Genomic DNA, 26,117 nt, shown 5'->3' with positions numbered 1-26,117 from the left:
GGAAGATGAAGCTGGAGGTAGGGTGGGTAGGGTTCAAACTCCAGCAGCAGCAGGAACTGTGGGAGAAGTAGGCCAGGCAGGAACCTACAGATCTAGTGTAACCCCTCACAGGCTGCATGTAGCTCATGGGCTGCCAGTGATCTGTCCATAATCACATTCAAACTGAGAGTGAATCCAAAGCAATGCTCACATGGTTAAAGGGGATGGGTCTTAGAACTAGTTTTAGGAGAGCAGTAACTGGAGAGGTCGCTTTACCAAACAGTTTCTGCCATGGAAGCTTCTACAATTGCCCAGTATTTGGTGATGAAAAGCGTGGTTGCCTTGCAGGGTTCAGTTATGCCATCGTTAATTGTGGAAGTTTCTTGACTATGGAACGCAGTCCCACTGTGGCAGTCTCGTAACATAGTGTGGCAGAATCTGTGATCAAATTAGACTATCTCTGTTCTAATATTACTGTACCTTTAGATCTTTTGGCTAAGGTGAAAAATAGCTGCAGGCTTTCTTAAAGTCCTGTGCAGGTGGTTTAGTCCTTTCCTTTTTTTTTGCAAAGTCCTAGGTCTCAATGTTCTGGGGAAAATACCAGTAAGTTAATATGCTAACTGCTGAACTTTGTAAACCCCTGGGCAGGAAATCGGGAAAAATCCTTAAGAATGCTTTATCTGGGTAGAACATAGTACACAGTGAATCTGCTATAGGGGCTTGGATTTGACCAACCTTCCTTTTTGAGGCAACCAGCAAGGTCATTGATCTTAAGAGGCAGAGCAAGGAGCCTACTGCCATATATTCAGAGCATGGGCTCATCAGAAACCAGAAAACCAAATACAGATGCCAAGGTTGAACAGGAGTTTTACTGGAGGAAAGCTCTTTTCAGTCCTTTGAGCAACTTCAGAACTGTCTGGTGAGAAAAAAAAATTTAGTTCTTGACTGGAGGAGGATAGACTAAAGCTGGGTACAGACATGTGGCAAGGTTAGATTGAATTAAAAATGGCCACCTGTTTTAAGATAACTTGGTATGGGAGGGGCTAGTGGGAGGAGCTGGAGAGATTGTTGGGAGGGAGAGAGGGGAAAATCAGAGGGACAGGTGGGACCTGCAGGAAAGAACAGGGGGCACGTGGCATCTGCAAAGGGATTGGAGGGATTGAGAGGGCAAGTGGAGTCTGCGGGAGGGATCGGGGGGGCTAGCAGGGTCTGCAGGAGGCTTGGGGGGGGCATGCAAGGTCCACAGGGAAAATCAAGGGGAGCAGGCAGGGTCTGTGGAAGGCAGGTTTGGTGAGGTCTGGGAGGGATTGGGAGGATGACCTTGGCTATTTTTAGCAATCTGAGCCCCCCTTCCCCAAGATGAACAATCTTTTCCCCCACCCCTCCCCCACCAAGACTTTCTTTCTCAGCTCCCAGCATTGGCAAACACTGATAAAACTGGCACTGAGAGCAGCTTGTGGGATGGGGTTTGGTGGATGAAGGGGACTGTCTGGTCCATGGAGAGGAGGGCAGGGGCATTATCCCCCTGGGGTCGAATCATGGGTCCTGGGGGATAAAAATAGCCCAGTGCTGTGGGGTTGCGGGGTAGGAAAAGCACAGTCCTAGGGCTGGGGCCAGTGACTGGGCTTGACCAGCCCTAGGGCTATACTTGGAACTATATAGAAGTTCAGGACAGTTAGATTAGTCTAAAAATGGCCACCTGATCTAAATTGCACTACTTCAGATGTAGGATAACTTAGATTGATCTCACCTTCCTGGACCTTCTGTACAGTACGCACTTAGTTTGCCTCGGTGCAGAGGTAGGTTGATCTAAGTTAGATTAGGTGGCTGTTAACATGATCTAACCTGCTAACCTCCCCAAACATCTGTATGCACCCAAAGGCTGTGTCCACACATGCGTGGACATTAGGTTTCCTGAGGACAACTAGCAGCAGCGCACCTTGTGCCGCTGCTAGTTGTCCCTGGGGAACACCTGTGCCACATGCCTTCTGGCATGCAGCAAGTTACCCCGGGGTCAAACCCCTCAACCCACACTGCTCCCTTGCAATGCGGAGAACATCTGAATGTGTGGTACATGGTGCCACAAAACATACCTGTGGTGCCACATACCTCACAGCCACACTCGTCTGGACATGGCCAAAGAGAGCAGCTAAGGGACTTAGAACAAGCTAAATGTTTTGTTGAATATAAATTGAAACTACATAGTATCAAATTTAACTTTATTATTGTTGAATAACAATCCATTGTCACTTTTTTTTTTTTTTTAACTGTTTTTTAGGTACAGTCTCTGACCATATTGAAAGAATCTACAGACGTGCTGGTAGCAAAAAGCTCTGGTTTGTACACAGAATCTTTTGTGTTTCATGTCTGCTTTGTCAAACAAAGGTGCTTGGAGGTTTTTTCAGCCTATTCTCAAAACTTTAATCCAGATCTTTAAATAATGTAAGAAAGCACTGACCTCAACGGGGCTTTGTTAATTTATACCAGCTGTGAACCAACCCTTAGCTGTTAACCTTGAGACACAAATGAAAATGAATTTGTTAAACATTTGTTCCTGTAGAACAGTGTTAAAAATGTCTTTGTAACAAACTGTACTATAGATGTACAGTACTGAGGAAACAAGAGATGGATCACAGCACATAAGAGGATCAATTTTTTCAGAGAATATTACAATATAAAATGATTCTCTGTGCCAAAGTATGTGTTCAAAAGTTAACCTAAGTTACATTTAATAACCTAACTCGGTATATCTGAGCTGTTTACTGCTTGTTGCTCTTTGAGTCATTTGAGTTAAGGATGGGCTTACCAGAATAACTTCAAAAGATGTTTGGAAAATGAAGTCTACTGTATTTGCTGGATAATTGTTCTATTTGACTAAAGCATAATAGAAATCTTTTTTCTTATTGCAGAAGAGATTTGAACGTATGATACATTGTACTATTTCATTTTGTAAATCTTGTTAACCAGAAGGGGTTGTTTGAAAAAGATAACAACTAAGGAAATACAAGAATTGATTTCAGGTTTCAGTTTAGTCTGTTCATACAATGAAACAGCGTTATAACCAAGTAACAAAAGTTGTTAATTTATTTCATTATTAGCCTTTTTAATGTATACTAATATGAGGATTTTTTTATAAAACAAAAATATGTAAAATGTTATTTTTCATTTCTTTTTCATGACTGTCGTATGACACACCTAGGTTGGTGGTACGCTACACTGCTGCATTTGCACAGAAATATGCTTCCTCTATAGCCCCACATATTACTACTTTACTGGTACATGGGAAACAGGTAAAGTGCAGAAAGGTCTGAAATGGTGCTGCTTGAGATTTTTTTGCTTTATTTGCATTTTGATAGTATCAACTAATGCAATTTTGAAATGCTTTGCTCTTGATCTTAGAGTGCACAGCAGTCGTCACAGAAGTCAACATAAATTTAGTTGACGGATTTTCTACTAACTATGGAATATTACAATTTGTTCATTAACGTTGTTGATAAATGAGTCTTTGCACCCTCAAAATCCATGTTTAGAAAAGCTTAAACACACGTCTGTTCAGTTTCTATTTGTCATGAATGGCAATTTATAGAACTATGTTATTTTTTTTAATGGTAAGAGCTGTATGTCAATTCAGTTGTCCTTAGAAGTTGCAGCCAGTTTTAAACCTAGCACTTTACATGATTCTCTTCTTTTCATCGTTCACCTATAAAATGCCTTTAGGCAAAAAAGTAAAAAAAAGAAATATAATCAGATATGTATTGTGCGTGCTGTACTTGCTCTTACAACAAAAATCTTTTCAAAATAAACAGAAATGAGGAAATAATCTTTTTTTTTCACTAACTGCAAATTGGTGAAATTGTCACCAAACAAAAGTAGACATTTCGACAGAAGAAATTATTATAACAGGCTCTCTTCCCAAAATGTTGTCAGAGAAAAGAACAGCCGGTTATTTTCTGCAGTCTGTAGTTTAATGAGTTCCCAATGCAGTCATTCTTTGCTTGTTCTAGTAATTAATAAAAATTCAGAAATTGTCCCCAAAATAAAAGCTTATCTGACATTACTTATCAAGCAGAAGTACTCCATATATTTACATGATTAGTGCTTTGGGACTATCAAATGTGGTACCAGAATTCAAACATATATGTGAATTCATTAAACTAGCAGTTAATGTCCAGTCGGATTGCTCTGTTTTCTGCCCTCAGGTCTGTTGTGCGCTTCGCAGCAAGTCTTTTAGGTAAACTAGTGGACAGCCTTGCACCATCTATTACTAATGTTTTAGTTCAGGGCAAACAGGTAAGTCTTTATTTTTTAGAATTGCATTAAGGAATGATAATCAAGAGAAAAATGTATAAAGGCTTTGTCATCTTGAAGGCCACAGATATTTTTTGAAGTACCCAAAACCTAAAGATTATATATTCAGTAACAGAAAATAATTAAACAAAAAAAAAAGTATTGCTATTGATAATTTGTATAGACCTTGTGGTCTACAACATGCTTTTCTTTAATGAAGTTGAGAGAGCAGTATAGAATAGATAGCTGAGTAGACCAAAACCTAGATGGAAAAACAGAGGGGAAGATGGTATAGGCACAGTTTAGGACGAATACATGTAACAAAATAAGGAGAAATTATTTTACAAAAAGTAAATGGAAGCAAGTAATAGAAAGGTATTTATAGAAAAAGTTCATTTTATATATATGTGTGTGTGTGTGTGTGTGTATGTGTATATATAGATGTGTGTGTGTGTGTATATATATGTATATATATAAATGTATATAAATATATAAAATCTAATAATTATGAGTCTAATAAACTAAAAGGGATGTTAGTTTTGCATGGGAAGTAGCAAGTTAAGTAGCAGATTGTAACAGAGCAGAGGGTGCTCTGTTACATGCAGAGCTGTAGGCAGTAGCCAGGTAGCCTGCAGCTGGTGGCAATCACCAGTTAGGCTCAACTGCCTGAATAGGAACAGGGCCCAGCTGGTCCTTTTAAGAGCAGGGCCCTGAACAGAAAGCTAGCAACAGTTTGCCTGCTAGCAACAGGGAAAATAACAACTTGGCTAGGGTTGCTGCTTGTGACACCTTGGAGGTAAGGGTAGGACCAGTGAGGATGGCTGGAGGCTCCTGGTCCTGGGGTATAACCTAAAACTACACCCTGCTGGGGCTGGATGGTATAGTGGGGCTGCTTGTAGCAGGGCAGCTTCTAGGAAATGCTACACCTGGGACCTTCCCAGTGAAGGGTGAGTATGGCGCACCAGAAAGCCTCAGCCACAGCTGCCTTGCAGGTGACTCTGTGGAGGGGAAAGGCTAGGGGAGCACACTCTGAATAAGAAAGCAAGAGCCCAGACTCACCATGAGCTCTGAAGCTGCACATAGGAGCCAGGAGTGAGGCTTCAGGGGGTGGGGCCCTGAGCCTTCAGGTAGCTATATGAGAAGCTCCTGGAGCAAAGGGATAAAGGATTTGTTGAGGCCCAGTATAGGGCATGGGATAAGCTTGGGGATACTGTGAGGCCCAGTGTAGGGCATATGGGGTTGGAGCCCATAGTGGAGCTGGATGCCCTAAATGGAAATGGGGCTTGGAGCCTGGGGTTGTTAGGGGCTTGGAGCCCAGACTTGGGTTGGGGTTGGGAGCCCAGAATTGAAGTGGAGCTTGGAGCCCTAAGCGAAGGACACCAGAGAGCCCAGTGAGAAGGCAGTGGGACTGTGAGCTCCAGTGGGAAGTGAGAGTCCTGTGCAAGACTGGAGCTCGGGTCCCAGTGTGTAGCACTGAGGGAACATCTGCAAGGCATGAGACACAGTACAGGGGTGGTCTGAGCTGTTTGCCTAGGCCTTGTCATTGGGAATGTAAATGGGCAGCCTCCTGCCTGATGAACATCACATAATCATTAACATCAAGGCATGGCAGGAAAGGAAGGCAGATGGTTAGTCCTAAGGTAAGTGGGTGGGCCAATGACTGACGGGCCCCAGGATGCGCACTTGTTACAGGGATTCTGATGGTTTTTCTCTTCCATTCACCTGCCCCAAACAGTTTAATGTGGGCTGTTTGTCTCTCACCTAAATGGAACTAGTGTTTGTCCTCTGAGGACAAAAAGTGATGATAAATTCATAAGAAACTACTTGAAGGTAAAAAATATGGGACAGGAATGACTTATTTGTCATTCATCCATTTCGGACAAGAGAGTTGATGGTATGCTTCTGGTGCTATGTAGCTATAGAAGAAAATGAATGAGCATGTAGCATGGTTTGTAGTTGCTTATTTTAATTTGTTTTTAATTACCTGTCCTTATCAACCCATTTATAATGTCATTTTTTTGTGAGAAAGCAAGTTGCTTTGTTCTGCTGGAGGTAGAGTATGAGTAGTTTACAGTTTTATGTTTTTAAGTGTGCTTTTACTGAAAATATTGATATTGGGATTCTATTACCATTTTAAAACCTAGAAGATAATCTTGGAAAAAGTATTGAAATATTAAGAAACCAGTAAATGGTATTATGATACTGAATTTTTAGGAAGCTTCATTAGAAACAGGAGACGAAGGAATTTCTTGACTAGTTGTACAATCATGGACATGTTAAATTATCCAAACTCTCTTAAAATATAGTGATGATTTAATAAAGGCACGTTTTGGTAGGGATTATGCTTTTTTGCTTCAATACATTTATTTTTAGTAAGAATATCAGTCATGCTAACCACTATTTCCATTAATTTAACACCGAACTATTTTTTTGTCTCAAGTACAATCTTAACAGGGGAATGTTAGTGTAGGAAATTTAACTTGCAGATTTATCTCCTGTGTTTTGTTGTTTCTGGTTCCCTACCCCCACAATGTTGTTATGTCTTCAGGTAACTCTTGGAGCTTTCGGCCAAGAAGAAGAAGAAGTTATTTCTAACCCTCTATCCCCAGGAGTGATTAAGAACATCATTTACAATAACTGCAATTTACAAGATGAAAGGGAAGCTGTTATTCAACAAGAACTTGTCATACATATTGGGTGGATCATCTCAAACTCACCTGAACTTTTCAGTGGCATGTTAAAAATACGTGTTGGGTTAGTAAAATGCTTTTTATAATTATTCTTATAATTAATTTGTATTGTGGTAGCAGCTAGATGCTCAAGTGGGTTGTGGTAATAATTTATATGAACAAATACAGTTGACTTTATATCTGTTTATGATATTTTTCACTTACTCAGGAATGACCACCATTTAAAAATTAAAATATATGGAAATTGGAAGCTCCAACTGACTTGAGATAAAATCAGCTGGTTACCCATAGCACCCAGTGGGTAGCTCTTTTTATATATAAGGATAGTTTTGAAGCACTACTGAAGCAAATAGATTTATTATAATAGACTTTGCCAATCCATACACCAGGGCTAAGTACAGACAGTCAAGAAGCACGAGGCTAAATCGATTCAGTCTTTGCAGGTTAGTCTGAGATTAAACTAAGAAACAACTGGACACACGTTTACTTTTGATTCAGGAAATGCAGTCACATGTCTGCAATGGCTCAGACCAGAAGTCCGGCTCTCTGGCATATAGCCAGCATGGGCTGTGTGTTCACTTCCTTTTCCTGCTACCCCCAAGGTTTCTGGGATTTGCAGTTTAGCCTCATAGCAGCAGGACTCTTCCTGCTTCCAGGCGCAGACAGGGGCTGCTTCCAGGTGCTTCTGGGATTTGTAGTCCACAATAGCAGCCAGTAGTAAGTTTGAGTGGGGGAAGATGTGTTTAACCCCCCTGCCTGGCCCCAGCCCCCAGCCAGGGTTTGCCTGTGAGAGGCAGTCCCTGCCCTCCCCTCTTACCCCTGCAACCCTTCTTTGCTGGAACAGACAGCACAGCCCAGGCCAGGGCTGGAAAGCATGCTGGGGGACTCTGGTTTAGCTTGAACCAGGAAGGGGTCTGGGACAGGAGTTTCATAAACTGGCTTGACCCAAATCAGTTAAGTCTGATACTACATTCAACCAGATTTGTCTTAAACCAGTTTCAGTCATTTTGAAACTGGTTTATATGCACTGAATTTATGTTCTATTACAGGTTTAAACCAGTTTCTGATCACTTAAACAGGTTTGTGTGCAACTTTTGTCCCTAGTCCAGAAGTTTCACATTTTATAATGCTGTTTTATTGTGTTGTTCAAAATATCGTAGAAAGTTCAAATCTGATTCTTGAATTCCACCCAAAGTGGAAATGACAAAATTAGAAACACTTTCTAATTCACATAGAACAACAGTACTAGATCAATAGTATCTGTTATTAGAGTTGATGGTTGTGATAGGGTTTTTTTTATTACTGTTCTTCTGCACTATTTCTAGACCCTTATTCCTATTCACATTTAAAGTCAACAGAAGGTATCATAATCTTCATTGGGAACAAGATTTTACTACAGTTTTACCACCCCACTTATTTCCCACTCAGTTCTGTGCCTTCTTGTCTAACATGAAGTTTGTGCTGCTCTCCCAAATGTTTGAAATGCTGCACAACCAGAATTCTATGTTGAGTTAAAACACCTACCGTAGAATAAGAGTCAGTAGGCACTAGATGGTATATCTTGGTTGATTAACTGGTGTAATTACTGAAAAGTTTTGGGTACCATTGACAGAACTGCTGCTAATATCCTGTCCACTTTCTTTTTTAATCTGTATACTTACCTTTCCAACCTAACCTCAGATCATTCATTAGGATATATGTCAGCTGTACCATTTCTATTAAAATGTTTTTTATGTGAAAGAAGTGATTTTTTTTATCATGTAAATTGTATTAATATTTTTGTTGCTGTGCAAAATGCATCCAGTTTGCAGTAAAATGAGTATTTCTCTTATAACACTATGTTGACCTTTTTAGATGTTAAACGAAGCTTATAAAATGAAGGCAAGCTATTTTCCAAGATTTTATGACATCATGTATTTTTTTTTTCTCTAATGGATGTCTGCCTGGATTACCTTTTTCAGAGTTAATTTACACTATTTTTAAACTTTACACGAACTGCCTATGACTAACTTAATCCCCTGCTGTTTTGTTTTTTCTGCTCTGTATCCATAGTTTTCTTGGGTTGAGAAAAATTTCCTGGTTCCCTTAAATTCTCTGTCAATAAAGATAAATATGTTATTCTAGTATCACATGAAGCTGTAGTTATGTGTAGTAGAGAAGATTCCTAATAAAGAAAAAAATAGCAGAAAAAATAATTTTAGTTCCATAATGTATTTTAGAACTAAGCATTGCGTTATTTTTTCCATGAAAGAGTATTTATTCCCTCATTGTTAAAACGCATGCATTTTTTGCATGCTTTAAAAACACTCAGATGTGTATTTGACTGTTTAGCGACGCATCGTTTACAATGAGTTTCTTTTATAATAGTGACTGATCCTTGTTCTTTTTAAGTTAGTGGTTAAAATATCAGTTTTTGATCAGTTTCTCTAATATATCATTCAGATAATCCATTTAGCAAGGAGTCTCTGGTGCTAAGGGCTATATAGCCAATACATTAATTACTGATAACATCCAGACGTACTAACAAAATGAAATTTACCTACTCTAAACTACTGCAACTTTCAAGCCTGTTTGGACTACATGTTCTGTACTTATCCCAGACTGTACAAACTAAAACTTTTCTGAACCTTCTTGCTGATAACACTTTTTTCCACAATGTTTATTAACACAGTATTAACTTCCATATGCAAACAGGAGTTAAAATCCAGGTGGTTCTGCTGCTGCATAGCCTGGTATGCACATTTCAGATGGCAAAAAGCTGCTGCCTCCACATTTTAAATGCTTTGTGTCATGTTAGATTTTCAGCCAATATGTTAAGGCCCAAACTTGCTTTTGATGTTGAAAAAGGGCACGCCTGTGCCTGGCTTGTTGCAGACATTGTTTAAGAGCAGGTCTCCGTACAGAAAAACTAATTTTGTAATACTATGAAGGGCAGTTAAGACCTTTTTATTTATTGTCACATAAATGTAATTTTATGTAAGGATTATAGGTACTTATTTTTTCTTCTGAAATATGCAAGTTCTGTGTTTTCAGTTTAATACATTTTGTAGCTATAGCTCCTGCACAGACACACACAGCTTTTTTGGGTGTTAGCTATTTGTCCTGTACTGTAACTAACAATTATACTAAAAAATGTGAATTGTAAAGCAAATAATAGAAAAATTCAGGAATTAATGTTGTGTAAGTGTATTAGTATGATGTGCACATGACTTGTACTTATTTATTAGAGTTCTATCATATTTCATGGTATTCACAGCTATACTAGTATTTTTCAGCAGATCAGTTTAGTCTGTCACAGTTAGGTTGACGCAAATCTTTTGATTAACAAAAACAGTCTTTTTGAAAGGCAGAAGAAGCAGCACATATGTGACCATGTCGTTCCTAGAAGTACAGTGAATGAGCTTAAAATTCATTCTAATTTTGAACTAGACTTCAGAGAGATTCTTCATATGTAAAATAGGAAATAACCTCTAAAACCAAAACAAATTTTCTTATATGGGATGTAGCATTCCAGCACTGGAAATAATTGGCAGACATTTTACCAGGAAAGTAACTGCAAGTACATGTACAATTTGAAAAGTATCCATATGCAGTAGTTATGTTTTACAGTCAACTTGTCTCTACATTTAGTCAAATATTTGCTTTATTGACGGTGAATATTTGATAGTCATGAGGACATTTATTTTTTTCAGTTCAAATACTCTTTCTATAATGTTTGCTTATTCATGTTATCCACCCCAATCTTTTTTAAACGAATCCCAAGGTGCCAGTTTTCTTTCTTGTTCCAAGGTTAATCCTATAGATTCAATTTCCTTTATTTCACTGTTATCACCCACTTCAGTGAGCAAAATTAACCTTCTCACAGAAATAGTATTCTAGTCTGATAATGATTTGATTTGGTGTCTCATTATTGATTTGTGCTCTGGCTTTCATGTTGAAATAGATCAAGTTCCTGACAGGCCCATTACTGTAAAGACCTCCAATCAACTACTTTCTACCCAAGCTCTGTCAGTCAGGTTTTAGTGGAAGATGCCTCTAAAGGTTTATTTTATCAATGATTTTTCATCTCCACTTTTCATACTGCCAGAAAATTTCACATAAGCAATTACATACAGAAAATATCTTGTCTGTGAATCTCTGCATTGATAACTAAACTGTGTATAAAATAACCGATTCCCAGAGAATGTAATTCTGTCTTTTAGTCACAAGACAATGATGTTACTTTGTCTAGATAAAGAAAAGGGGTGTAATTGATGCCCTTAAACTGTGTGCATTTCCTCATTTCCACTAAAAGCAATTTTGGCACCTTTTGTTTCTGACATGTGACAAGTTGGGGTAATAATGATTGTCTCATGGTTTAATTTACCTTAGTTTTTTTTTAATCATCCAACCATGAGGAACTGTCACTCAGATGCTGTACACAGTATTGGTAATGACTAATTAAATTGCCACAATTTTGTTATTTCTTCATTATTATGTAGAATATAACTTCCTCTCCTATAGTTGATACCTGTTTGTCCTTTGCCACAGACACAGAAATGTGTTAAATGTCTTTAATTCCAGATACCAAACTTTTAATTCATGTTTTTTACATCTTGCTGTACATCCTAGTTTAAAAAAGAAAGGAAAGGAAGGATCTGATGTGAAGGTGTATATCAACGTTTGTCAGATTTGGGATAAAAGTGGGTTGAGGGCCTTTAAGGACTTGCTGCAGAAGGTGGACAAGGAAGATGCATAAACTACAACAGTGGTGCTCAACCTCTAGCCTGCAACCTGAATCTAGCCCTTGGGACTGTGTCATACAGCCCACAAGGCTTTCTACGGGTTTGGAAATTTGGTAGAGGGGGTGTGATGGCCTAACCATTACATTTCCAGACCCGTGAGGAGCCTCACAAGCCAGATGACATAGTCCCACAGGCCAGGATGCACAGGAACGTATGGCCACAGACCAGTCACTCATTTGGCCCACAGGGCTAGAAGGCTGAGCATCAGTGAACTAGGATATGACTACTTTTAACTGTACTTGGAAGAGTTGCAGTGGAATTGATTTAGGTTTCCTGAGTGATCCTCTGATTTGGAATTACAAAACCTTGCAATTTACTTTCTACAGAAGCCAAACATTCTTTAATCAAAACTAGTAGTTTTAGTTACTCTAGATTTTTCTGTAATTTCAGGTTTTAAAACAATGAGATCCAGCATGCCAGCTAACAAGGCATCAGCTGAAAATTGTAACACCATTTATATAGCATCAAAGCTATCTTCACCTGCTATGAGTAAACATTATGCCTGGAATCTCTAGCTACCTCTGCTTCTTTTTCAGTATTTTGTTGGTACACTAAGAGAAAAACTACCCATAATTTCCTGACTTGATTTTCATTCAGATAGGAAGTACTCCTCCAGTCACAGCATGGGGAGTATGATTGGTTTGGAGAATGGACTTGACTGGAATGTCCTGTACTCTTAGGCTAGGGACGGACATTCAAAAGACGTGAGCCTAGAGTGATTCAATCTTTGCAAGTTAAACTAATCTGCCTAGGTTGAACCAGTTTGCAAATGCACAGACATTCTCTCTGGACTGAAGAAATGCAGGCCCATGCCTGCAATGGCTCGGGCTAAAAGTGTGGCGGGGGGGCACTAGAGCACCCCGCCCTCCCCTTCTGTAGTGCTGAACTGAGTTGGGGGGGAGGGGATGGCCAGGCCCCAGCAGGACACTGATTAGGAAGGGGTATAAACCCCCACCCTGCCTGCACCATCCCAGGCTTTTCCACACTTGCTGCTCAGTGGGTGGGAGTGTTGCCAGACCTCAGCCCCCGACTAGCACTCTAAGGCAAAGGGGGTACGTGCAAAGCATGCATCTGCTGATGATACTGAGCTTTTCAATCTTCGTCTCCCTGCTTCTTCATACTGTCTGGAAACCTGACAGGCAAGGGAGCCAGGAGGGGGCTGATAACACAGCATTTATCAGCCCATCCTTAAAACAGAAACCTTTCATTAGTTCAAGCTCTTAAACAGCTTTTTCCAAGGAAGGAACAGAGGGACGTTACCAGCTGACCTGTCAATTAGCTCCAAAAAGCCCTGAGTGGACTGTTCTGTTCTGTCTGCCTGTCCCAGTGAAATTGGACACACACACACCCCTCTCAACATTAGCTAGCATACCACATGCCTAGGGTCTGTGGGGCTGGGGTCCGTGCTGTGGGAGATGGGAGGGAGGGTCAGAGGGAGGGGGGAAGATCCCTGCTTGAGCAGCAAGCAGTGGGTATGGAGGGGGCAGGGGGAAGCCAGGCAGAAGCTGCTATGCCTGAAGTCTCCACCAGAGCTCTGGCTAGGGAGCAGAGGGGTGGGGCCAGCCCTGTTCTCTGGAGCAGACACCCCAGCCCAGGGCTGCAAAGCACCTAGGATGCTGGGGAACTCTGGTTTAACTTAAACCAGGAAGGGGTCTGGGACAGACATTGCATAAACTGCTTTGACCCAATTCAGTTAAGTCTGATACTACATTCAACCAGGTTTGTCTTAAACCAGTTTCAGCCATTTTGAAACTGGTTTATGTGCACTAAATTTATGTTCTGTTACAGGTTTAAACCAGTTTCTGATCACTTAAAGCAGTGTATCTGGAATGTCTGTCCCTAGCCCTGGTGCCTAGTTGCCGAATGGCCCCCTGATTGTCAGGGGATGGAGTTTACTTCATCTTCCCCCTAACTCCCTGGTGCAGAACCAGCCAGAGAACTAAGGAATCATAAACAATCTCCTTTCCAACCCCCTGTTGCAGTGCATAGCAGCTTGGTTCAAAGGACTAAAGTGATGTTTCTCTTAATAAAGCAATACAAAGAAACAATAGGGCTACGTTTCCAAAGGTAGGCACCAATAAAAGTATATTCACTGGCTTCATGTGTATTGACTAGAATAAGTGTATCCATCAGTCTCTAGCACAACTGAATTTGTTTATTAACTGGATTAGAGACACATGTAGTCTCTATTTTTAGGTTATAGACTATTGTAGATGACTGTCAGCTAAGATGGGTTGATGCATTAGATTGTCAAGCTTCAACAGGTTTGACAGTTACATTTCTCTGCCAGTTTGTGCCAAAGATCTGTGTGCCTTTGTCAAAGTTTCATGATACCAGATATTGCACAAACTTGTGAGAAGAAACTCTTAAAAAATATTTTTAAAGCCATTTCATTTTTAAAGCCATTTCATCTTGAATAGTTGTTTTACATACTGTCCTTTTTCTACACTGAGACATGGATGTAAGAAACTGCTTTAGGGGGAGGAATCAGATTCTTTGTCTTTTTTCTTTGATTGTGTGCTGAATGGATTTACTTAAGTCTTTAACCTTTTAATAGACAATAATATAAAATTTTAAAAAGGCATACAGGTAACAAAGGAACTTCAGGCATTTCATTTGTGGAGGACCAAACATGCATCCAAAGACTTCATTGTAGTTGTGACATTTAGATTCCCTAGAGCAAATGAAGACAGTGCTACTTGAGTACTACAAAACTTCATAATTTTTTATTTTAATTTGAAAAAGATGTGATAAAATGTTATGCATTAAAAATAAATGTATTGTGATAATTTACTGATGTAACAATGGTAGTTTGCTAATTGGTTGAATACCAGGGTACCACATTTTTTATATTAGAACATATTTGATAAAAGTCTTATGTAAACGAAATTGTCATTAATTAAAAAGTAAACACAAGCTCTAATTTTGTGTTTAGAAAGTAGAAATCCAGGTGACTTGCTCCAGATAAGCACCACTGAGCAGACAATTTAATTCTAAGTGTTGCTGTTTTAGTATGGCAATATGCCAAGTTTTAGAAGTGGTTTTAATATTCCATTAAACAGCACAGATATAATTTGCTTTTTCTGACAATTCTAGAGGCACCAAATGTTGATTAAAACTATGGTACAGCAAAATTTATGAGTCCTTTAATTTACCGTGTACATGTTCATCAAAGTATATTTTATATGTTTATTTTTCTGTCTTTTACCTTCAGATACACTTATTTTTTTAAGAATTTAGTTACTGGGCTGTTTTTTAAATGAAATTAAAGAATATCCTAAACAATGATCTGTTCAGAAAACTTTCAGGGTCATTACCAGTATGTTGTTCTTATTTATGACCACAAAGAAATTAGCAGCTGTGTTAATTTCTTCATTGTCTTAGTCCAGTTTGTTCTTATTCCTCTTTCTTTACAATGAATATGCACGTTGCAAAATTAAAATGCCTAACCCTGATGTGCCTGAAGACAGCTTGCATATTTGAGACCTATAAAATTAGGAAAACTTCTTAAACCTTCTAAATCTTTACATGCCATATTTGTCACCAGATTCCGGTCTCACTAGTGAGCAGTTAATTCTGGTTGAAAACAAAGGGACTGCTCATCCATTTAACTGCTCATCAGTGTGAGTCGGGACTCTAAGTAGCTGTGCCTGAGCAAAGCTGGAATGTATCCAGGTATAATTTTTCCTCTCTCTCAACTTATTCTCTTACCAAAATGCATTCACTTCTCAAGAGGAAACCAACTCCTTACAGCCTAATGCTATTTATTCCTTTGCCTGTTTATGTTGTTCCCCATATCTTGCATCCTTCACTGATAGTACTCCAATCTCAAATGTAGAACAGGTATTTAGCTCTAGGAGTCGTTGGTATCACAGAACTTCGGGATCTTCTTGTCTATGAAGTTGCACTTTGAGGCTTGTGAATGGGTTACTTAAATAGAAGAAATTCATTTAACTATCCAAATTTGGCTTAAGTGATTAAGTTCAATGGAAGATATACTATATGCTAAACTAACGTGTGTGAAATTTGGGTATAATTGTGATAGGTGAATCCTGTAGAAATACCAGATATAGAGACTTGCATTTCTTTCTTTTCTGAGCTGAGGTCCCTAGTTTCTAGCACTATTTTACCTGATAGAAGTGGAGTGCCCACAACATCGGAGCTTGTCAAATTTAACTTCTGACACTGGAATCTAGGTGCTGAAGTAATTATAATGAAGAAAGTAAAGGCTCCTTTTAAGTAACCTTGCTTCCCAGATTTATCTAGTAATAAGGTATCTTTTCATTTTATTCAGTTAAGGACTTGATTTGTTTCTATGATATGTAACAAGAAACATTTTCAGCCTTCTTTCTAATGGTTTATCAAATGTGCTTTCCTAAGATCCAAGGCAGTGTTGAACAGGAAAACTTCATTGGTTCCATAATTATTTTAATCAAATCCTTTCAAAATGGAACAGTAAATGAAAGAAAAATGTGACAAGTTGCAAAAATGGATTTCAAAGGCTAAAATGGTACCAAGCCATAATTTTTTTTTCATGTGGAATAATTTTACTTTTTTGTCTTTTTAAAGCTACGTTATTTATTGAAAGAGCATAATTTTAATTTTTATATCAAATGTCACATAGCGACTTTTGAATATTTGTGATATGAAGGAATATCTGGGCAAACATATCTTCTATATGAAGGGTGTTTTATAACAATTCTCCTAAAGCGGCAATGCATAAATAATATTATGTTTCCATCAAACATAGAAAAAGCACTGTGACAGTGTGAATAAATTCTGCTATAAAGTTAAATGAGCAGGATATCCTTTTGTTGACTCTGCTGCCAATGCATCTCACAGCAGCCAAAGAAATGCAAGCAAGATCTTCTGGATTCTCTATAGAACATTCTGTTAGATTGTTTTGTTGTAGGAAATTTCACTTTCCTTCTAGTGAAAACATGCTTTCTACAATTCAGAAATAATATGGTAATATTAAAATATTAATATTTTATTATTATATTAATACTGACTTGATTATATTATTTATAATATATTGGTATATTAAAATTAAAATACTATATGATAACCTTTTTCCAGCCTCTATCTAGTTAAGATAAAAATAATATTAAAAAGTATGAACCTCAACTTATTAAAGGATATGTGTATCTGTGATATCCTAGAATATATTTTAATTCTTGTGCTTCAGATGGATTATCCATGCTATGAAGTATGAGCTAAAATTTCGTGCTGGAGATATGCCTGCTATGGACTTATACCAGCTGTCTCCCAGTGAAGTGAAGCAACTTCTGTTGGATATTCTTCAGCCACAGCAGCAAGGAAGGTAAGAAGATTGAGTGTGTGTCACATTCTGTCATTCATAATGGATTGTTCACGTCATCTGTATTTCTGAAATGATTTGTATGCTTCTTAAATCACCAGGTGTCTGCAATCAATGTTTCAAACATACATTATTTATCCAGAGGAGTGTAGATCCATATTAGGTTTTTTATTCTTGCAGATGTTTCTGATTCTACCAGTCTTCCCCTTTCCCTTATCCTAGTCTGAAACCTTTATCTGCAGGAGCATTTTAGTATTTTGGCAGTGTCAATACAGTTAGGTTTTCCTAACCTAGCTGGATGCAGGGAGTTTTCACTGTCACTCCTCACTATTAAAAGTGTGTGTACCCATCAGAGTAGGGCTTATCTGCTTGTTTGACCTTCTATTTAAACCCCTCTCATGCCATAACTATATTGCCTGAAGTGCATTTCTTTTAAAGACTATAACACTCGTTTGCATTAGCTGCCAGAGAGAGGTTTTTGTAGTTAGTGCCTCACAAAAGTGCAGGACAGAAACTGAAAGCATTGACTAACTGCTGATCCCACATGCTCATCAGATGCAAGAGAACGAGGTTAGAAATTTTCCTCCTTCTAGTTGCCAGTATTATCTATGCTTCTCTCTGTAAGTAAGCAGGAAAGATACTCAAGTTCCTCAACTGAGATGTCTGTTTAAAATCTGTGTTATCTGAGGAGCTAGGAGTTCCATGTCTGCCCCCTTCCAGACTGGTATGCCATTGGCTGTATGGCATTTCCAGGTCTCATTCATGTTTTCCTGCTTGATGTTCTTTCATCTTTCTCAGGCTGGTGTTCATCCTATTCATGCTGGCTCTGACATTCTTCCTATTCAAGTTTCTGCCACAACTCCAGCTCTTGTCCTTCCAGCTGCAGTTTTTTCCACAGATGATTTAGGGAAACACTGTGCATGGCTTCCTTCAGCCACTGAATACACTGCAGACATTTTCTTCCATCTGGGATAATGTCCCAGTTCTACTAATCCATGTGGGCTTCTGTCGCCTTTAATCTCTATTCATGCTGCCAATAGGGTGCTGTAGTTGAGTTATCACACAGTTGTGGACCACAACTTCCTTTCTGGTCAAAAGTGTAGTAAACTAATTGATTTCTTGAAAAGAATACAGAACAATTTTTTCTTTTGCTTTTTCCTCATAATGTTTTTATTCCTGTTTTCACTAACTGGAAATTTACCACTATAGTTGATTTAGGTCCTATCAGTACCTCTGTCTGGTCTCCATAAACACACCCTTCAAGTGTCAGAGATTTCCCTACCCAGAGGGAAAATTTCACAATTCTTCCATTTTGAGACTATGCCCTAGGCTACACTACCCTGCATATCTTCCATTTTTGCTCAGAACTCCTGCTAGAATATGGGGCCATGCGTGTCTTTTCCTGCTTCGAAGCATGTGAGCAGTTGCAAACATTGATTGACTGAACAGCCTTCCTAAAACAAAAAATGGTGATTATTTTAGCAGTAGGAACAAAACTTTTAACAGGTAAACAGGTTTCAAAATATCCTACATGTGTGTGTGTCACCTAAAGTTTTAATATCCACTGCTCTTTGAATGAAGGGCAATAATCTACCACTGCTCTTTGGATGAGGGGCCTTTTTAATCCTGCCACAGTTCCTATGTTTTTCTGCCTGTGTAAACCCTTTACAGTCCTGCTGTAAGCCAGTTCTGTAGGTTAAATGGTGAGGAGGCAAAATTATCAAAGCTGAAATTGTTCCTTAATAAGTCTTAAGTTTTTGGGCAGTGGTGGCATATACTGAACCTCTCTTTATTTCTTGCCTATTTTTGCAAATTCCTGTCATGTTTAATCCACTGTAGTCACAAAAATATAACCCAATAACCAGGCTAATATACAGGATTAATAAATTATGAAACAATGCCAAATCCATTGCAGCCATCAATTTAATTAAGAACAATTAAGCTAGAACAATGCAGCTTCGGACCAACATGGGTTGGGTGGTATCAATGGTGCAGCACCAGCAGGGATGTTTCTACACACCGGTGCTGGGACCAGACAACTAGGAGTTGTGCCCATGCTGCTGCCCTTTCTTCCAGTTCCCTGGCTGTGACATGGGCACAGCTTCAAGCCAGTGAGGAGCTGTGCCGAGATCAGATATCTGCAAATTATGTCTGTATTGCTGCTGCTTCTCCACATTCCCCCAGCTCACCCCCCCTGGCTGTGCCACAGGAACAGCTGGAAGCTACCTGGCCCGAACACCACTTGCAACCAGCTGGAAACTGTGCCCATGCCACAGCCAGGGAGTGTGGGAGGTGAGGGGAAGCAGCAGCATGGGTACAGCTCACCCTGCCTGCTAACATGCGCTGAAACCACCTGGCTTGCTTTGGACCAGAGCAAAGAGGGCAAGGACAAGCAGCAGTGGTGTGGGTGCAGCTGAAAGCTGCTCAGGCACAGCTCCTTGCTCCAGAGCCCTGGTCCAGGCACAGCCAAAACCCTCCAACTCTGTGGGCTGAATGTTGCTGAGCCCTGGCTAAGAGAAACAATGGAAGACCCATGAAGCTTCCAGAACTGTATGACAGATACAAGGAACCTAAAATTCATCACTTGAAAACCTCATAGGAGATATGACATGACTTTTAAATGCCTGCAGTTAGCAATAGTGTGTTGTACTGATCTAGCAAATAATTATGGCTGGCCGTATGCACCACACAAAGAATCCTTATACGTTTAGGTTTAATAATAGAATCAGCTTCCTAAATTCCAATAGTTTTTTTCTTTAAAATACAGATATTGACAAAACTGAACACTATCTGGGTTGAGCCACCCACAAAATTCTGATAAAAATAAATGTTTTTTCTAACTTATCTGAACTACATAATGCAAAAAGACCTGTATAATCTAGCACATTTTTTGCACACTAGCATGGATCCATACCTTTTATGCTGTAGTATGCACATATTTGGTTTCCTATATAAGTACTCAGCAAATTTATCTCTTGGGTAAACTAAAGGCAATTTTGTTTTAAATGAATGCCTATAGACTTCTTGTGTTTTTTAGTTATTTTATACAATTAATCCCTAATGAATTGTGATTCCTTTGACTTCAATAAACAGGTCACATTATTATCTGGATATATCCTTTGTTCTAGTTTAAATAGATTCAACTTCTTTGGATCAGTTCATAACACTGCTACACATTTAAGAATAGTACTCAACCTATGTATCCTGAGCATCTTGCTTTTGTCATGGAAATAAGAGAATCTTAACATGGGAAAAAATTCATCAGGAAATGTAGCTTGTACTTTGCATGCATCATTGATAGATGTTTGCTGTTACTGCTTATGCTACTGGCTTAATTAATCCACAAAGCCATCTTTGTTTTAAATATGAAGCAGATTGCTTTTTCAAGCCCTTCTATGCTTCTGCTTTATCCACAGATGTTGGCTTAATAGACGTCAAATAGATGGTTGTCTGAATCGAACTCCTCCTGGTTTCTATGACAGAGTGTGGCAGACCTTGGAGAGAACACCCAATGGTTTAATAGTAGCAGAAAAATACTTGCCACAGGTAAAACAGGTCTAAGTATTTAGAGAGATGCAAAAATCACATTTTGAACACCTAAATGTATTCACATTGTGTTTTTGTCCCTCCATGGTATATGTATTACAGAGTACAAAGAGTTCTAACTATAAGTTATTACTTGGGGTTAGAAAAATCATTTGTTCTCATCCTAATGTTTTATGTGGAAGAGGTGTCTAGTTTACTTGCCACTTCAAAAATATGCTGAAGAAGAATCTGACATGGGTCTTTCTAGATGTATGCTATTCTAGGAATGTAGGACTAGAAGGTGCTCTTGAATCATGGAGTCACATGCTCTCACAGATTTCCTTGGTATTGTTGATCTGGATAGATGGTTTAACCTTCACTTTAACAAAGCCTTATTTGTTACTGTTGGATAAATAATTCACAACAAATAGTCCAGAAAGCTCTATTAGAGAAGTAGAGAGAGTTAAATTATTAAACTAAAATGTGAAACTTTAATACTTGCATAATTTCTTTTTCAGCAACCAACATTATCTGATATGACCATGTATGAGATGAATTTTTCCCTTCTAGTTGAAGACATCTTGCAAAACATTGACCAGCCTGAATACAGACAAATTATTGTTGAGGTTTGTATTATAAAATAAAAAGAAGCTGAATTTATAGTTTTGTGGTTATAACTTCAAAAATAAATAAACCTCAAAGAATCCAGTAAGAATAAGGGGTTTAATAGAATATAAGCACTTACACAGCAGAACTGACAAAAAAGTTTTGAGGACACCCTTCTTGTGCATTTGTGTGTAAGTTAAGCAGGTTCCTATGAACATGTTTAGAAAATGTAAGATTAAGGAGGTTAAAGGTAAACTCTGACTGTAAAGTTTCCATATATAGCAGCGTATGCAACCTCCATCTTAAGCCACTGCCACCTCTTTACACTATTCTGTTATTTAGGGTGCCTTTCTTCAAGTGTGAACACATACCCCCCTGGCAGAAGATTAGTCCTCCCTCTCATTTTGTAGGACAACCCAGTGAGCTGCTTAGCCCATTGAATCAATGGTATTTAACTTCCAACTTCTTCCAGTCATCCCATAATCTCTAAAAGACGAGGCAATAGAAGGACCCTGCCAAACTATTACTCACCTTCCCCCTATGTAGATACTGTCTAAGCTAACCAAGAGGCAGATCTCCCCTCAATGACTGCCACATGAGTTGGCCTCTCTGCAGCCACCCAGCATTCCTTGTTTATGACCAAGAATCAGTTTCTGGATACCTTGGATATTCCCTTAGCGTACAGGGAGCTCAACAGGATTTAATTATGCCTAATAACTCTGGGCCGTGCCAGTGACTGGGACATCCCCCAGTCTCACAGTATTAGAATTCGAAGGACAAGAGGTGAATATAAACCACCAATTCCTACTAATAAGCCCCAAACTAATCACACAAATCCCATTTTCAAACCCTGTGGAGCTGCAAGGCATTAAAAATCCCCTGAATGCTTATTTTGGTTCCATTGTTTTATTATGTTGCTCTGATGGTTTAACGTGCATCTTATTTACACGTGATTATCCATGAGTACCACAAAACCTCTGTCCATTCTTTAATGATTGTTTATTAGTCATCCATATTACTTTTAATGGTTTTTGACTGTTCCACATGTTTCTCCAATTTCTAACCTGTATTTTACATAAAATTCTGCTTTTTAATATATTGAAATAAAGTATTACCTGTATACACTACCAAAATTAAGATGATTTTTTAAATAGCATGTTAGCTTAAATCAAGCATAAGCATTTTATCTAACCTGAATTTGAGCTGGCTTATATTTTCAGCCTTTATTTTTTTTTTTATGTACTCTAGTTGTTAATGGTTATATCTGTTGTGTTGGAGAGAAACCCTGAATTAGAGTTTCAGGACAAGGTGGATTTGGACAAATTGGTGAAGGAAGCATTTCATGATTTTCAGAAAGACCAGAACAGACTAAAGGGAGTTGAAAAACAGGTAAGTAAAATATTCACTTATGTCAAATTTATAGTTCTTGATCAGTTTGGCTATGAATATTAAATCTGTGAAGCTTGAAATAAGACAGACATACAGGACTTTGAAATAGAATAAGACATTTGAAGAAATAATTCTGTTTAAGTACTGCAGAATTTGAGCGGCTTCAGGGTGAATTCTGAGGAGCCTATAAAGATGTTTCCTAGAGCTTCATATTTGAACACTAGAAATTTGTAAGTTAACAGATAAAATTGCTTGAGAAGGAACAGCCTACTCACAAAAGTGCATGTGTGCCTACCTCCTTCAGTTCTGTAATGAGCACTTAGGTTAAGCTAGAATAACATGAATATCTTTTTAAGATCTTTAGATTAATATGCATGTTAAAAGATTGAAGACTTAAGTAGGATAAAAATTAAATAGTAGCAGCTGTACATGGAGATATATAGGCCAAGATTTAAAAAATGGCCTAAAGTTAGGCTCCTCAATAAGGGTACAAATACAAACATTTCCAAATACAAATATTTGGAAGAACTAAGTAATCAAATCTCCCATTGACCTCAGTGGGAATATTTTGGTGGCAAGACATCCAGTTTTGCATTTAAAATACTTACCCATTGCTTTTTGGTTGTAAAGAAGTAGCCATGACCTAATAAACTGTTTCTGCAGTAGTAGTTTTGGAAATCGCTATTTTGTCTTTAGTAAATGGCCACTAAATGGTTTTAAAGAAGGTATTCCCAAGTGAAATTAATATTTTCTTCTTAAGGGCCTCTGTGCATTTCTGCTTAAAGGTTTTGGTGCTTCTCTCCCTGCCAGGGCTTTCCTACTCAGGAGTACTTTATTAATTGTAGAAGAAACATCACACTGACACAGTCATGCTGCTTCTGGTACCCAGCTTGGTATAGTTTGTTCCAGGTTTCCACCTTGGGCTTTATCACTCTGTTCATAGCCGTAAAAACAGCATGTTAACAAGGAAGCATTATTTCAGCGCAGAAAACTGTGTTAATATGGAGTCAAGGTCCTAGCATTTGTTAGGATGCTAGGATGTTAGGATCCTGTATGTTTAGTTACATGCACTAAACATACAGGAAATTCTTAGACAAGTTTCCTCACAAACTCAGCCCCTGATCTAGCGGGGGAATTATAACATGTCTAGCGACCTGCCTGGTGAAGGCATTTAAAAATAATATTTTTCTTCATTTACTCTTAGACAATACTCTCATATATGTCAGAAACAGAACGTGGGAAAGATCAAATATCCCTTAGCAATCCTAAGTAAGCATTTAAAGAAAATCTGGATTCCTGTGCAAGTCTTAGAAATATATTTTGTTTCTCTTATAGGACTAATAGAATACGTTCATGCTGCAGCTGCATTTTTAATTGTGACCTTAGTTACACATGCAATGATACTACCTAACATTTCAAACAAAGTAAAAAGAAATTGATGTTTCTGTGTATATTAAAAGAGGAAATGCAATGGAACAGTAGGAGCTACATTTGTGCTCATCTACTTTTTCACAAAATTATGCCCAAATCCAAAAAAATCCTAAAGATGTTTCTAGATAATTGAGCATATCCACTGCAACTCTAATATTTGTTTAAGTCCTATATGACCAAAAACTTTAGAAATTGAAACACTGTGTACTTTATAATACAATATAACTGGTAATGTCAAAAATGAAAACTGCTCCTTTTGCCTACAGAATGGGTTCCACTAACTTACTCTTCGCTAGTGTTTAAACTTGAATCCAGTGAACCAACATTTTTCATAGAAAAAACAACACTTTTTTTCCCTTTCAACAGGATGATATGACCTCCTTTTACAACACTCCCGCGATAGGAAAAAGAGGAACATGCAGCTATTTGACTAAGGCAGTGATGAATTTATTGTTGGAAGGAGAAATGAAGCCAAGCAGCGATGATCCGTGTACTATTAGTTAAGCCTCAGAAAAAACAAGAAGCATTGCTTATTTTGGTTTTACTGTATTTTGCATGTGATATTAAATTTCTGTTTTGAAGAGTAGCAATGAGCTGTGCTATAAACCTATACCATCCTTCACTGAGAGAAGTACAAATAGTACATGCCACAAGTGAGTATTTGGCAATAAAAACAGTATAAAGAAAAAATGTCAATAGTAATGAATAATTATAAATGTCAGAATAACGTGCTGACTAAAAATTATGCATGCCTCATGACAACAGCTCATATCAAGTGTAATCCCTATAATATTTAAGTAAAATTGCATTGCTTGTACTTATGAATAGGCATCTTAAATGATGCACTGAAGTTATTTACACACTGTTAATGCTAGTGTAAGATTTAGTCTCTTTTCCTCCATTTGTACTATAATTCTATACAACATTTATTGTAAATGCTGAATGATATACAGCTGAAATATTTTTAAAAATATATATTTGATCTATCATTTAATTACAAAGCTGTTAACTTTGAAAATTGAGAGGTTTTGTACTTGGACACTTTAGATAAATTGGAGGTAAAAACAATATTCTGCATAATATATTTTCTTTAAGAACTTAGTTTAATTGATACAAATATATCAAAATTGCTTAGAGTTTTAATTTAGCATTTAATTTGCTTTGCACAGATTAAATCCCAATAGAAAATGAATATAAATTATGAAGATAAAAATTAACTATATAATGCTATAAAATAGCATTTTATAGTTCAATAAATGTCACTGCATCTGGCTGATTTTTTTCTAAATTTTGTATAGGCTCTAAATTAACACTAGAAATATTAGTAAATATGGGAATAAAATGTTTAAAATGCAGCTAAGAGAAAGTAAAAGCAGGGCCATGATGTGCAAGAGAATCACTTTAAATGTATGCATTTGAATTCTTGCATTGACAGCTCTGGTCTCCCCCTACATCCTGAGTGGAGTCTACAAATTCTACTGTATTATTTTTGTAGAAAGTAACTTTCAGGTGTTATCATAAAATCTTACTTTCCCTGTTGGTAATAATGCCCATAGTCTGATACAAGGGCTCCCATTCACTTTAATGAGCATTGAATATATGTCGGTAAACAAATGATATTCTATTTTGCTATACGAATCCTGTTAAAATGCTTGGTTTCTGTGCAGAGATCATCTAATGTTGGTTGACAAGGAATATCTTTACAATAAATTAACTTTCTTTAAAATTGGTATTAAATGCATGGTAATATAATAGCTACAGATAAGTGGTGGAATGAATATGAGAGTAATGGTTTGGTGCGAGTGCCCAAACAAATGAGAGAAGAACTGACTCAAATACTTTTGGTAGTCAGTGGTTCTGCTATAGTATGAGTAGCTTACCCTGGTAGTCACAGAATGAAATGCTTCTGAAAACAGAAGGTGGTTTTTGTTGTGGAAGCAGAGATCAGACTGTAAAAAGGATCCATCTCTTCCTAACTGGAAAATTAAATCCCTAGCTCTGAGGCTGATTGGAAGAGGAAGTAAAATTTCCCTTGGCCTTTATTTTCCAAATATTTATACAGTATTTTTACTTATTCTTTGTTATAACTAACTCATTTGCCAGGGT

At 38.0% G+C, this 26,117-nt stretch overlaps 1 protein-coding gene across 7 annotated transcripts in view; it reads left to right on the top strand.

Annotated features, from left to right (window-relative positions):
- PHKB (phosphorylase kinase regulatory subunit beta) overlaps positions 1 to 25,741 on the top strand; it is a 209,935-nt gene extending 184,194 nt beyond the window's left edge. For 6 of the 7 annotated variants that reach the window (XM_006034337.3, XM_025216320.1, XM_025216318.1 and 3 more), the window contains 8 exons: positions 2,258 to 2,315; positions 3,179 to 3,269; positions 6,815 to 7,020; positions 16,929 to 17,063; positions 20,477 to 20,606; positions 21,104 to 21,211; positions 22,440 to 22,580; positions 24,378 to 25,741. In XM_006034337.3, the coding sequence (XP_006034399.1) occupies positions 2,258 to 2,315; positions 3,179 to 3,269; positions 6,815 to 7,020; positions 16,929 to 17,063; positions 20,477 to 20,606; positions 21,104 to 21,211; positions 22,440 to 22,580; positions 24,378 to 24,515 (1,007 nt within the window). In that variant the 3' untranslated portion in view covers positions 24,516 to 25,741. Of the gene's footprint in view, positions 1 to 2,257; positions 2,316 to 3,178; positions 3,270 to 4,178; positions 4,270 to 6,814; positions 7,021 to 16,928; positions 17,064 to 20,476; positions 20,607 to 21,103; positions 21,212 to 22,439; positions 22,581 to 24,377 lie in introns of all 7 variants that reach the window. The other variant, XM_006034336.3, reaches the window with a different exon arrangement.
- Positions 25,742 to 26,117: the final 376 nt, after the last annotated feature.

This window comes from Alligator sinensis, unplaced genomic scaffold (assembly GCF_000455745.1).
Source record: "Alligator sinensis unplaced genomic scaffold, ASM45574v1 scaffold827_1, whole genome shotgun sequence".
NCBI classification, from domain to species: domain Eukaryota; kingdom Metazoa; phylum Chordata; order Crocodylia; family Alligatoridae; genus Alligator; species Alligator sinensis.
Note: the sequence above shows the minus strand (reverse complement) of the source record. Positions and strands in the feature narration are given on the sequence as shown.